Source organism: Oryza sativa, chromosome 5 (genome assembly GCF_034140825.1).
Source record: "Oryza sativa Japonica Group chromosome 5, ASM3414082v1".
NCBI lineage: Eukaryota > Viridiplantae > Streptophyta > Magnoliopsida > Poales > Poaceae > Oryza > Oryza sativa.
This window is the reverse complement of record NC_089039.1, coordinates 26,828,077-26,840,276: the sequence shown is the minus strand read 5'-3', so window position 1 is coordinate 26,840,276 and position 12,200 is coordinate 26,828,077. Positions and strand designations below refer to the sequence as shown.

Sequence of the window (12,200 nt, the reverse complement as noted above, 5' to 3'; positions counted from 1 at the left end):
ACCCAAGATAAATTTATTTTGAAAATATATTCAATTATTGATTTATTGAAACTAATTTGATATTATAAATATTATTATATTTTTCTATAAACAAAGTTAAATTTGAAGTAATTTGACTTTGACCAAAGTCAAAACGTCCTATAACACATGTAAGTGTCAATTTCTTCCTGCTTCCCCGTCTCTCTTGGGCCTCTTTGTTCTCTCAAAGGGAAGCAGGGGAATGGCACCGATGGCAGTGGTCGAAGGAGGCGGCGATAGAGGACACTAGGACAGGATGGAGAGAGTCAGCGAGCAGATACACCCCATCGACCGGTGGAACGTGCTCGGAGGCCAAGCTCCCAGCTCTCAACCGAGCTCGAGCAGAAGGGAGGTGGTGCTCACCGACGCCAGTTCATGGTGCTGCTCGTCTTCGCAGCTCGATTCTCTCCCGCCTGCACGTCGTTGTTCTTGAGTCTTGTCGACCAGTGAGCGTGGAGGCGGCGGCCCAGTGTACAAGAACTGGTTGTTCTTGGCGGCGGCAGAGCATCCCGGGGCAGGTTCAGGGTACTCAGTGTCCTTCACGTACCTAATATCGGCGACGGCGTCGACGGGGGGCAGGGCCGGCCCTGGCCCTATGCAGCCGAGGCGACGGCCATGGACCCATGATGATGAGGGGCCCATAATGGTGAGGGGCCAACACCTAATACTAGTAATCTAGTACGTCATCTGATGTTGAGATCAATGATTTTTATTCAGAATTAAAGGTGTTGCAAGTGAGTTTGCCAGATTCTTCGATGTCCGTACCTGAGATTCTGAAGTTTGTTATGGATGCAGATTTCTATTCAAATGTTTCAGTTGCCTATCGAATTCTCTTAACCGTACCTGTGACGGTAGCTTCAGCTGAAAGAAGTTTCTCAAAACTGAAGTTGTTGAAGAACTATTTGAGATCAACTATGTCGCAAGAAATGTTAAATGGTTTGGCTATGTGCTCAATCGAGAAGGATATCTTGGACACTATTGATCTTAATACCGTTCTTGATGATTTTGCATCAAGAAATGTCAGAAGAAGTATCTTTTCATAGGAAGCAATAGAATAGGGTTCTATTCTTCATTAAGTTAATGAACAATGATATTAGTTTCAAGTTACAAATATATTGTTATTTTAGTCGACTTTATTTCTTGATAATTACCAAGTATGTTAAATTTAATATATGGATGTACTTGTTTTCATTTTGCAAGTAAAATTAACGTCTATATATATCAATAAATTTTATTTATAGCTTAGAGGACCTATCGCGATGAGTTCGCCTAGGGCCCTCGAAATCATAGGACCGGCCCTGACTGGGGGACACGGCAACACGGGCCACCTCTGTGTTGGGAACGCAACAGTACGTCGCCATCTTCATGGGCGATGACTCAGCGCCGAGAATGCGGCACTGAGGCAGTAGTACGCCACCGTCTTCATGGGCGGCGACATAGTCACCGGCCACTCGTCGGAGGATGCGGCGTCAGAGCTGGAGTTGCTCCCGTCGACGGAGTCCGTGAACACCTCATCGCTCGGCGCCTCCCTCACATTCTGCCTGCCTCAGAGCAGCAAGGCGTCCTTCACGCAGCTCGACGCCAGTGTAGCAGCAGCTCGACGCTCTCACTGCACGCGCAGGCGCGCAGCCAAGGGGAAGGCAGAGCAGGTTTCAAAGCGGCGGACAGCGGTAGCTTGGAAAGAGGAACCGATGAACTATGGTCAAGGAAATCGATTGGACCTATGGATTCAGTACATTTAATACCAAGCAAATGAAGTACACCTAAAACCACATGCATGTATGCAGGAGGTAGGTGGCTCGTGGAGGCTGTCTACATATGAAAATCCCACCTTCTATCTTTTAAATTTTGAACTATTAGATATGCTTTAAAATTCGTGCAGACCCCTTAACCCTAACTCTTCTCCTCCTCCCCGTCCAGATCACGCCGCCACCACTCCTCCCGTCCCCGTCGCGCGATCCCCCGCCGCCACCACCCCACCACGTTGCCGCCCGCCTCGCCGGCTAGTCAGAGGGCGTCGACGGCGCCGACGAGCCCCCCCTCCCCCGGCCAGCCTTCTCCCCCTCCCCCTCCCCCCTCCTTCCTCCTCGAGTCGTCGGCGGCGAGATGCCCCGCCACCAACACCGGCTCATCGCCGTCCTCTAGCCCCGCGGCTCCGGTGCCTCGCCGCCCGCCCGATCCGCGGCCCACCGCTGGGCTGCCGTCTCCCACGGCCATCCCTCTAAAGCTGGCAAACTCCCCCCCTCTTCCCCCTCCCCCTCCCCCTCCCCTCCTCCCACCCCCACCCCACCTCGGGACTAATTCGTCGGCCCTCTACCGGAGTTTGGGTTCGCCGGCGCCGGAGAAGAAGAGGTGGTCGCCGGAGTTGGAGAAGAAGAGCACGAATCGTAAAGCACATCCAGTTATCCAAAATTTGCAAGATTTGAGGTTCAATTTTATGTCGACAGAGCTTTAGCAATTCCGTTTTCTTTTTACTCCATTTTCCTTCTCATGCCACGTAGCCGTCACATCAGCAAAAACAGCTCTCAATACTACTGGGGGGATTCGATATGCATTGGTTTTACAAGTTGGGGACTCTCCGTATCTGGTTTTGCGGATAAGGGATGCAAATGAAACTCAACGTATAGTTGAGGGACTAAAAGTGGACTTGTTCCTCTCTTTGGATGGTCCGCGATTTACTCCAATTTATCGGCCTTCTGAGATCGTGGGCTTCGAATCAGGCCCACAGTCATTTACGGCGCTTTTGAACACGTCGATAATCGGACAGATCAGAACTTGATTATATTTGGCATATCTTTCAGATTGATAACTTGATTATATATCATTCTCAAATCTCACTACACAGGTCTGTATGCCATGCTAAGATTGTTGCATTGAATATATGAAAATAAGTTAGTCCTCAAGTCTCAATTCTCTGCATTGGACACTAACTAATGCATGCTAAGAATTGTTAAAGTCTTCAAGCAAGGGAAATTAGCTAGGCTGCCAGAGTTACAGGATTAAAATTGATTGCAAGAAATTCCACTTTAAACAGAGCCAGATCATTTAGTTTTGTTTAAAGCAGAGGCAAAGAACACCGCTGCAAGCCAGCAAGCCTGCAAGTGACTTTTGATGGAAAACAAGTACTGTTTTTGTCTTTCTGCTGACACTGAAAACAATCTCAGAAGTACAATACCATCAAATTCAGTAACCATAGGAATGGAACAATGTCAAGCCTGCAGGTACATTGACATTACACATGCCTCACCGGACAAAATATCACAAAGAAACAGAAGTCGACCAGTCTAAAAAAACAGAGAAACAGAAGTCAGTACTGCAGATCAGTAACTATCATTCATGTTAGCACCTAGTAATTCATTTACAGATTCAAAATTTTAGTTGAATGCATTGAGACACCTGATGAATCTGAATCTCACTGAAACAACAAGTCATCAGTAGCAATTCAGAACTAAACGTATACTGATTTCAGGTTACACCACAAACAGAATGCAGGCCACTCTATCGAATACTAATCAGCCCAACAGTTTCAACATGAGAACATCATCGAACTCGACAAAGATCACTCAAACAAGAAACAGAAATGTACGCCGGGCATGATCACAAACTAACTCGATCTGTCGATCGAGCAACGAAGAACGACGTCGCCACAGCCTTATCTCAAGGGAGAATCCAAACCGGAGGCGAGCATTTCGATGGGCCTCGCTCCGGCAAGCAGCGGTCGAGCCGGATGAAAGGCGCTTCCAACCATTTGCCGTTGTCGCTGCAACGGTTGGCGCGACGGAAGATCGGCTGCTCGTAGGGGTCGTGGAAGATCGGGTCGCGGAAGCTCCGGTCATCCAAGAAGTAGACGCCCTCCATGGCGGGGCCATCGGCCGCCTCGTAGGATCTTGAGCAGCCTCGTCCGACGAACAGCATCCGGCCTTCGAGCTCAGACATCGAGTTCCATATGCAGTTGAACTTGCCGTCGTTGAAATCTCTTCTCTCGAACACCCTGAACTCCTCCGCCGACGGATCGTACTGAATCGCAGAGCCTAACCTGACGACCATGAGAACTTCCCCGCGGGACTCCACGAGGTAGCGAGCAAGGACCGGCTGGCCGTCGGATCCACGCGGAATGAAGCGCACCAAATTCGAGAGGACTTGCACGCTTGATCCATGGAACCTCGGTTCGCACACAAGCGCGTTTTCCTCCGTGGTGAGGACAAGGAAAGCTTCATGCTCCCGTCCGTTGCGGTTGAAGGTGTAGTGCAGGATGTCCTCCACTTCTTCCAGCGGCAACGGCCACGCCGGCTGCGGCGAGATCACCCGATCGCCCATGCGCCAGAACGCGACTCGGTGGGCGGAGAGGAAAGGTTCGATGATGCCGGCGACGACGCATCCTCGTTCAGTTGGCGGCCGCGAGAGCGCGGCGGCGACGATGGCGACTTTCTTGAGGTCCAGCTTGTCCGGCTCGTACCAGTTGTGGAGGAGGATCGCGTTGGGGAGGTCGAGGTACTGGAAGTTGTTGAGGTTGACGAGGAGGTGGTCTTGTGCTTGTGCTCCTCGGCCATCCACGGCGAGGAAGAGCCAGGCGCCGTCGTACGAACCGAAGTAGCGCGCGCGCCGCGCGCCGCTCGGGAGGAAGAAGCGGTGTGCGCGGCACTCGCTGAGGACGCAGGAGAAGGTGAGCCCGTGCTCGTTGGTCTCCGGGAGGAGGAGCCACGGGACCTGGGGATGCGGCGCCGGGGGCTCGAGCCTCGCGAGCGCCGCGCGCCAGGAGTGGCAGACGCGGCGCGCGTAGTGGCGGTCGATCTCGCACGGGATGCGGCGGTAGAGCTCGCGCAGGACTTCGTCTGGGAGGCGCGCCCATCCCCGAGGCCCCCGCCGATCATCAGCAACCGCCATTGGAGGAGACGGGAGAGGAGTGGATGGAGATTGGAGGTTAGCGACGACTCTGCGGGGCGAATTGAAAGGGGAATGGCACGAGAGGTCGAGGCGAGAAGACGATGTGCTACTGCTGTATATATATGTTGGTTAGATTCCATTTTGCTTCTGGAAGCCGCGGAGAAGGGAAAAAAAACGAAGAAGAAAATACTTGCAACTTGCAGAGTTCAGAAAGAGGAGGAAGAAGAGGCGTTGCAAACTTCAAGTCGAGCGAACTGGAGACTTGCCGCAGTGGGCCGTTTCACTGCATGGCCCAATTTTCTAGCCCATCTCAGTGGATGGCCCGTCAAATTTCTGCCACAATACGTGGCCTTATAAGGCCCATTACTGTTTTGATCACGTGGACTTTGCATCCATCAGGTAGACAATCGGACGGTTAATATGCAGTGCAGTGGGACGATATTTAGGGCTGTGATTATATATGGATGCGCATAGTTTTGTATCATTATTGAGCATATAAACTCATTTTTTTCAGATGATCAGTATATGTGTCGCAGTCGCATACAAAGATTGCTGCAATGCTATCTACACAGTGAAAATAGTTAAGTTTTTAAGTCTCAGTTCTCTGCATTGGACATATTCATGCAGAATAGTCAAATCTTCAATCAAGGGGAAATAGATAGGCTGCCATGGTTTTTACAGAACCATAATTGATTACATGCAAAAAACCACCTTAAACAGAGCAAGTGAGCAACAATGGACACAACTATCTACATCCAAATAAGGAAGACCGAAGATGTGATCTGGTCACACAACAATGCACATGTCCACACTGAAATTATCAGTTGCCACAACACAAGGATATATACTGCTTGAATTATCCAAAAAGGTAGAAACAGAGTGTAGCAAAAGTTGTACAGAAGTTGAAGTACACCAGATCACATCTGGTCTGCTGCAAGCCCTGCAAATGTGACTTGTTTTAAAGCTAACAAATAATTGAAGATTAACCATAACAATGTCCGATGTATAATATTGTCATCGAACTCTCAGGAACCATGAAACATGAAAGGAAGTGGAACAAGGTCAAGCCTGGTACATTACTCTTACACACACCTCATTCTGCACATGATCTAAATATCATAGAAACTAGAAGTCTGTACGTACTGCAGATCAGTAACAATCATGTTAGCAACTAGTAATTCATTTATATATAGATTTAAAAGTGTAATTGAATTCACTGAGACATGTGAAGAATATCACTGAATCAACGGCAAGTATCGTCTGTAGCAATTCAGCACTAAACGGGTTCTGCCTTCAGCTTTGCACCACAAAGAAATGCAGGCAAATTATATCTACTACTAATCAGCAACAATTTGAACACGAGAACACCATCGAACTCAGATTCTCAGAAAGAAGAAACAAACAATCACAAACTAACTTGACCTGTTGAACTAACCCCTGTTCGTTAATTTCTTCAAGGGAGAATCCAAACCGGAGGAGAGATTTTCGACCGGCCTCGCTCCGGGAAGCGGCGATCGACATTGAACGGTGATTTCTACCATCTGCCATTGTCGCAGCAATGGTAGGTGTGATCGAACACCATGTCCGGGTCGTGGAAGATCGGGTCACGGAAGCTCCGGTCATCCAAGAAGTAGACGCCCTCCATGCCGGGATACCCATCGGCCTCCTCGTAGGATCTGGAGCAGCCTCGCCCGAGGAACAGCATCCTGCCGCCGAGCTCGTCAATCTCGCTCCAGGTGTGCTCAAGCACCTCGACCACGCCGGCGTTCACCACCAGATAGTCCACTCTCTCGAACACCCGGAACGCCGACGTCGGCGAGCGGCGATGTGGACAGCCCAACCTGACGACCATGAGCACCTTCCCCCGGCACAGCACGAGGTAGCGAGCAAGGACGGCGTCGCCGTCGTCGACGCGCGGCTCGAATCGCAACAGGATCGAGTCCACGTCCACGTTGGTGTCGTGGAAGACCGGCTCTTGGCACACACGAATGTGTTCGTCCTGGGTGAGGAAGAGGAAGTAGCCGTTGTGGTATATGACGTCCTCTACTGCTTGATCCCCGAACACGTCTTCGTAGAAAGGCAAGATCACCCGATCCCCCATGCGCCAGAACGCGAACGGCCGCACTCCGATGGGGAAGGGAGGGAGCTCGATGATGCCGGCGGCGACGCATCCTTGCTGGGTTGGCTGGCGCGAGAGCGTGACGGCGACGATCGCGATCTCGATGTCCTTCATCAATTGCGGGAACGTGTGGTCGAGGCGGATCACGTTGGGGAGGTCGAGGAACTGGAAGCTGTGGAGGTTGACGAGGACGTGGTCTCGAGCTCGGTCGCCTTGCAGGCCGTCCTCCATGGCGAGGAAGAGCCAGACGCCATCGCACGAGCCGAAGCAGCGGGCGCGGTGCCGCGCGGCGCGCGGGAGGAAGAAGGGGTGGGTGTCCCAGCCGCTGAGGACGCAGGAGAAGGCAAGACCGTGCTCGTTGTCGTCGGCTTCCGGGAGGAGGAGCAACGGCAGCGGTGGAGGCGGCGGCGGGGGCTCGATCCTCGCGAACGCCGCGCGCCAGGAGTGGCAGACGCGGCGCGCGTGGAGGCGGTCGATCTCGCACAGGTTGCGGCCGACCAGCAACTCCAGGATGTCGTCGGGCAAGAGGTTCCATGGCCCGAACTGATGGCCATCCATTGGAGACGGGCGAGGAGGGGAGTGGAGGTTGGGGACTCTGCGGCGAATGGCACGAGACGGGAGGACGACGACGACGACGACTCGACGGGGAAGGGGAAGACGAAGGCTTAAAATGATAGGAGTTTGATTCCGTTTTGCTTCTGGAAGCCGCGGAGGGGATGGGGCGATGGGCTACTTGACTTTCTGGGCCCAATATCATGGGCCGCACGTGGCTGAACCGATTCGGCCCATTTAGTATAGGCCGCACGTTTCGTGGCGACTGGCGAGACCGTTACGGTCCATGAGAGCGTGCACTTGATGGGCCAGGCCAGTGCATCCGTCCGCTGGAGAGTGGCGGTGCGGGCTGCGTCGGCGGTCGGCCTGTTGAATACCGGAAGCACGGAATGAAATAGGCCAGGCCTGTACTTTGAAACTACTAGGGCACTTTTGTGTTGATGCAGCTGAGCTGGCAAATTTGGCCGGCGACAAATTTTTTTTATTAAAATCGTGCACATTATTGATCTTGGGATTTTGCTTCATAATTCGTGCTCCGGTGACCTCAACTCTTCTTCTTTGGCTCCGACGACACCCCCTTCAACTCTGGCAGCTCGACAAAGGAAGTAGAGTTAGGGTTTAGGGTCCCCGATCACTAAACCCTAACTCAAGAGGGGAGGGGGATCACTGGACTTAGAAGGATGGTTGTGGGAGGCAGTGGACACAAGTGGACGACGAGACGCTACTGGCTGCACGAAGCCACGTGGATAGGAGAAGGATAGTGGGCTGGCGTCGGCGATGGAGATAAACCAAAGCTTGTGGTTAGGAGGCGACTGCTAGTGGTGGCGGATCCGATGGTAGGGAGCTGCCACGGTGGGACGGGGACACTCGCACCGCCGATTTAGGCAAGTGAAGGGAGAGAGGAATGAAGGGGAGGAGCTCACTGTTGCCGTTGACCCTAGGCATCGCGTGTGCGAGCTCACAACTAGTGGTGGCGGTGCAGGGAATGACGAGCGGAGGCAGGAGGGTCAGGGTTTGAAATATCGTGCATGAATCTTAAAATGGTCCCACAGTATAAATTTTGCACGATTTGTCGGGTGTTTTTTTTAATCAAATGTTATATAGATGGCACCTTTTTTTTTCTATTAAACAAGAAACATACATGCTTACAACATAACACACGTGTTACTATCGTTAGTGCATCCCCTAGCACGCGCTAAAAAGGATGAAGACCAACGGGCAAATCCCTTGCTCTCATTGAATTTCAATTCTAAGCGCACCCGCGTGAGTGAATCTATCTTTACATGTACCACCATTCTGTTCTGCGTAGCGTGATTTGATTTTTTTTTTGGGTGAACTTTGCTGATAAATCAGACGTCAATACAAGCTCAGGCTGATGGAATTAACTAGCTAGGTCAAATAGTAGGCGGCCGACGACTACTATATATATGCAGATCAGCAGATGGATGCTTGTAAGTTGCCACTTCTACTGAGATATTTTGAGTATGCCATAAATTAAAGGGTAAGTTTTCTTCATATCGGTCTTTTGCGCCATATACAAAACCTTCGATACGTTTGAGGACCACTGCAAGAGCTCGACCTTGAAATAAGTTATTATGCACGAGACGAGCCACTTTTGTGGGCTCCTGTGAAAGCTACTACTAATATCGATCGCTTTATCATCCGTATATAGGATTCCTCCCATCAGCTAAGTTCACACGTCGTATAAAAATTAAAGGCGTTGATGGACAGTTGGACCAATGGCGAGGCTCCACAGGGAGGAACACGTAACGATCGATGACAGGGACGTGTGCACGGCATATCCCGGCCAGCTTAGCTGCAATCCAATAATCTCATTCCCTGCTTTCTCCGGAGGTTTGTAGCTTTTCATATGTTTTCCGCCTTGCATTTTTAGTAGTTTGGAATCACCTAAGTCAAAATCGTTCGAGATAATTAAACCTGTCGCCGTTTTACAACTCAATGGCACTTACGTCGGTGTAGTACCCAATTATCATGAGTGCCTCGTTCACTTTCCTCTGAAATGCGCCTCGTCTCGTATAATCCGTCCGTTTTGTTGCCGAGCCGATGATGCGGTCCGAACCAGCTGTTCGCACATCTGTTCCCATAAGAGTGATGATGAAAAATGGAGTAGTCTATTAGTGCATGATTAATTAAGTATTAGCTTTTTTAAAAAAATTGATTAATTTGATTTTTTTAAGTAACTTTCGTATAGAAACTTTTTTTGCAAAAAAAACGCTAGTTTGAAAAGCGTGCGCGCAGAAAACAAAGAAGAGTGGTTGGGAAAAGGGATAAAGGGATACCAAATAGAGCCTAGACTCTGTTACAACACTTTTTCAACTTCACTCTCTAGTTTCATGTTTTTCAAATTATTTAACTTTGTGTTTTTACAAGAATTTTCTATAGAAAAAATATTTTTAAATCATATTAATTTATTTTTAAGTTTTCTAAATTAATACTTAATTAATCATGTGTTAATGTGTCGTTCTGTTTTTATACTAGAAGAGAAGGTTGTCAACCTCAAGACAGTGTTTAGTAAATGGGAAATGAAAATAATTTTCCACCCATATTTAAATCCTAACCATTCATTCTCCATCTTCCATTTAATTCTAAACCTTCGTTCATTTCTTAATCCTAATCCCACCCCCAATTCCTATTATCCAAACACCTAACTAAAAGAACACAACCGTCGTACATGCAGAAGTGCGCGCGTGGCGGGCCGGGGCAACGCCCGGCATATCATCGATCCCCGGGCGCATCTCCGCGCTAGCTGGCTGATCAAATATTCCAGGTTCCGCGCGATCCATCGCCAAAAGGCCCAAAACCCAACCACCAGAGAGCTCGCCAACGGATGGGTGGTTGATGCTCGATCGGTGCAGCAACCCTGGCTTTCGCGCGCGGGTGGGCGTCGCAGCTGCCAAGTCACGGCGGCTGGTACGCGCGCACGCGGCGCAATCACTCGGTAGCGAGGCGCCCCCATCCACCGGTGCGCGCGCGAGCGCGCGGCGGGATCACGATCGATCGGCACGACGCGGCGCGCGCGTGCAGATCTCGGCGATCAAAACCGATCTCGCGCGGCTATCAAACGACCGGTGCATTGCACGTACGCGCGCGCGAGTGCTCACGTGTGCCGGGCGCGCGGTGATGCGTCCCCCCCCCCCTCCCCCGCGATCGAGACGCCGCGCGAGCGGCGCCGGCCGCCTGTACATGTCGCCGTGTCATCGTGTGCACGTCGCGGCCCCGTACGTGCCCACCCCCACACTGTGCGTGCGTACATGTGCCTCTGCCCGGTGGGAGTTGCCCACGCGCTGGCGACCCATACTGCTTTTTTTTCTTTGGTCCATATAGGTGTACGTGCAGGTTAATCGATCGCCTCGTCATTTTTACTCGCGAACTCGCTGGTGGAACCCGCCACATTTCAAGTAGTAGTGGTAGCACGTACGAGACATAAATACATCACGTTTCACATAATCACATGAAACCGAAGGAAAAAAAAAAGGGAAAGTGAAGAGCTGATCTGTAGTACTTCTCGAACGCTCTGTTGGATTTGGACATGACACGAACTACGACAGGGTCGTAGAGGCAAGCTAATTACGGCTGTGTTTATATTCAAACTTTGATCCAAACTTCTAACTTTTTTTCATCGCATCAACATGTCATACACACATAACTTTTCAGTCACATCGTACCAATTTTAACCCAAACTTCCAACTACACAGCCTAAGCTCAACCGAAAATACTCATACTCCGTACGTATTCATCCACGTAAAAAAGTATACACGCCTGTGACCGTGATCATGACAATGTACAGTGCACCAGTACTAGTACTAGATCAATCCTTTCTCTTCGTATAACCGTATAATCTCGTTTCCTAGACGAGTCACGAACAGCTGTGACTCTCATTCATTCGATGGACGTTTACAAAACTGTATGGTTATCGTGATTATCACGTGTAATATTTATTTTAGTTTTTAAAATAACGGTATACCACACGATAATATACGCGGTTTTTACAGTAACCACATGGTTACATGGTTACAGTTAAACTGTAAAACGATGATAATTCCACCCCGAAAGATTTGATAAATCCTGGATTCGATCAACCTTTCCATCTACTACCAGCTGAAAGACCGATCGATCCTGGTACACGCAAACGTTATCCTCGGAATTCTACCAAGTGTGCGACACTTGGCTTTCTCCTTGGATCGAGCAGCCGTATGTCACACTCTTCTCACTTCTCATCGTGACAAAAGTTACAAGGCTGAGGGGTTGTTTGTTTTCCGGGGACTTATTCCAAGTCCCTGTCACATCGGATGTTTGGACACTAATTTGAAGTATTAAACATATACTAATTACAAAACCCATTCCATAAGCTTGGACTAATTTGCGAGACGAATCTTTTGAGTCTAATTACGCCATGATTTTAACAATGTGATGCTACAGTAAACTTTTGATAATTATGGATTAATTAGGCTTAAAAAAATCGTCTAGCGAATTAGCTCTCATTTATGAAATTAGTTTTTTTATTAATCTATGTTTAATACTCTAAATTAGCGTCCAAACATCCGATGTGACATAGGAAGTTTTAGTCCGATCTAAACGCCCGCTGAGACCCGGCACAGAAAGCAAC

At 49.7% G+C, this 12,200-nt stretch overlaps 2 protein-coding genes across 2 annotated transcripts; both read right to left on the bottom strand.

Moving 5' to 3' along the window:
* Positions 1 to 3,675: 3,675 nt before the first annotated feature.
* Positions 3,676 to 4,938, bottom strand: LOC107280996 (uncharacterized). The gene has a single exon (XM_015783183.3). It carries the CDS (start codon positions 4,900 to 4,902, stop codon positions 3,676 to 3,678), a length of 1,227 nt encoding a protein of 408 aa, XP_015638669.1. The 5' UTR covers positions 4,903 to 4,938.
* Positions 4,939 to 6,066: 1,128 nt separating this feature from the next.
* LOC4339455 (uncharacterized) lies at positions 6,067 to 7,675 on the bottom strand. The gene has a single exon (XM_015783411.3). It carries the CDS (start codon positions 7,577 to 7,579, stop codon positions 6,437 to 6,439), a length of 1,143 nt encoding a protein of 380 aa, XP_015638897.3. The 5' UTR covers positions 7,580 to 7,675; the 3' UTR covers positions 6,067 to 6,436.
* Positions 7,676 to 12,200: the final 4,525 nt, after the last annotated feature.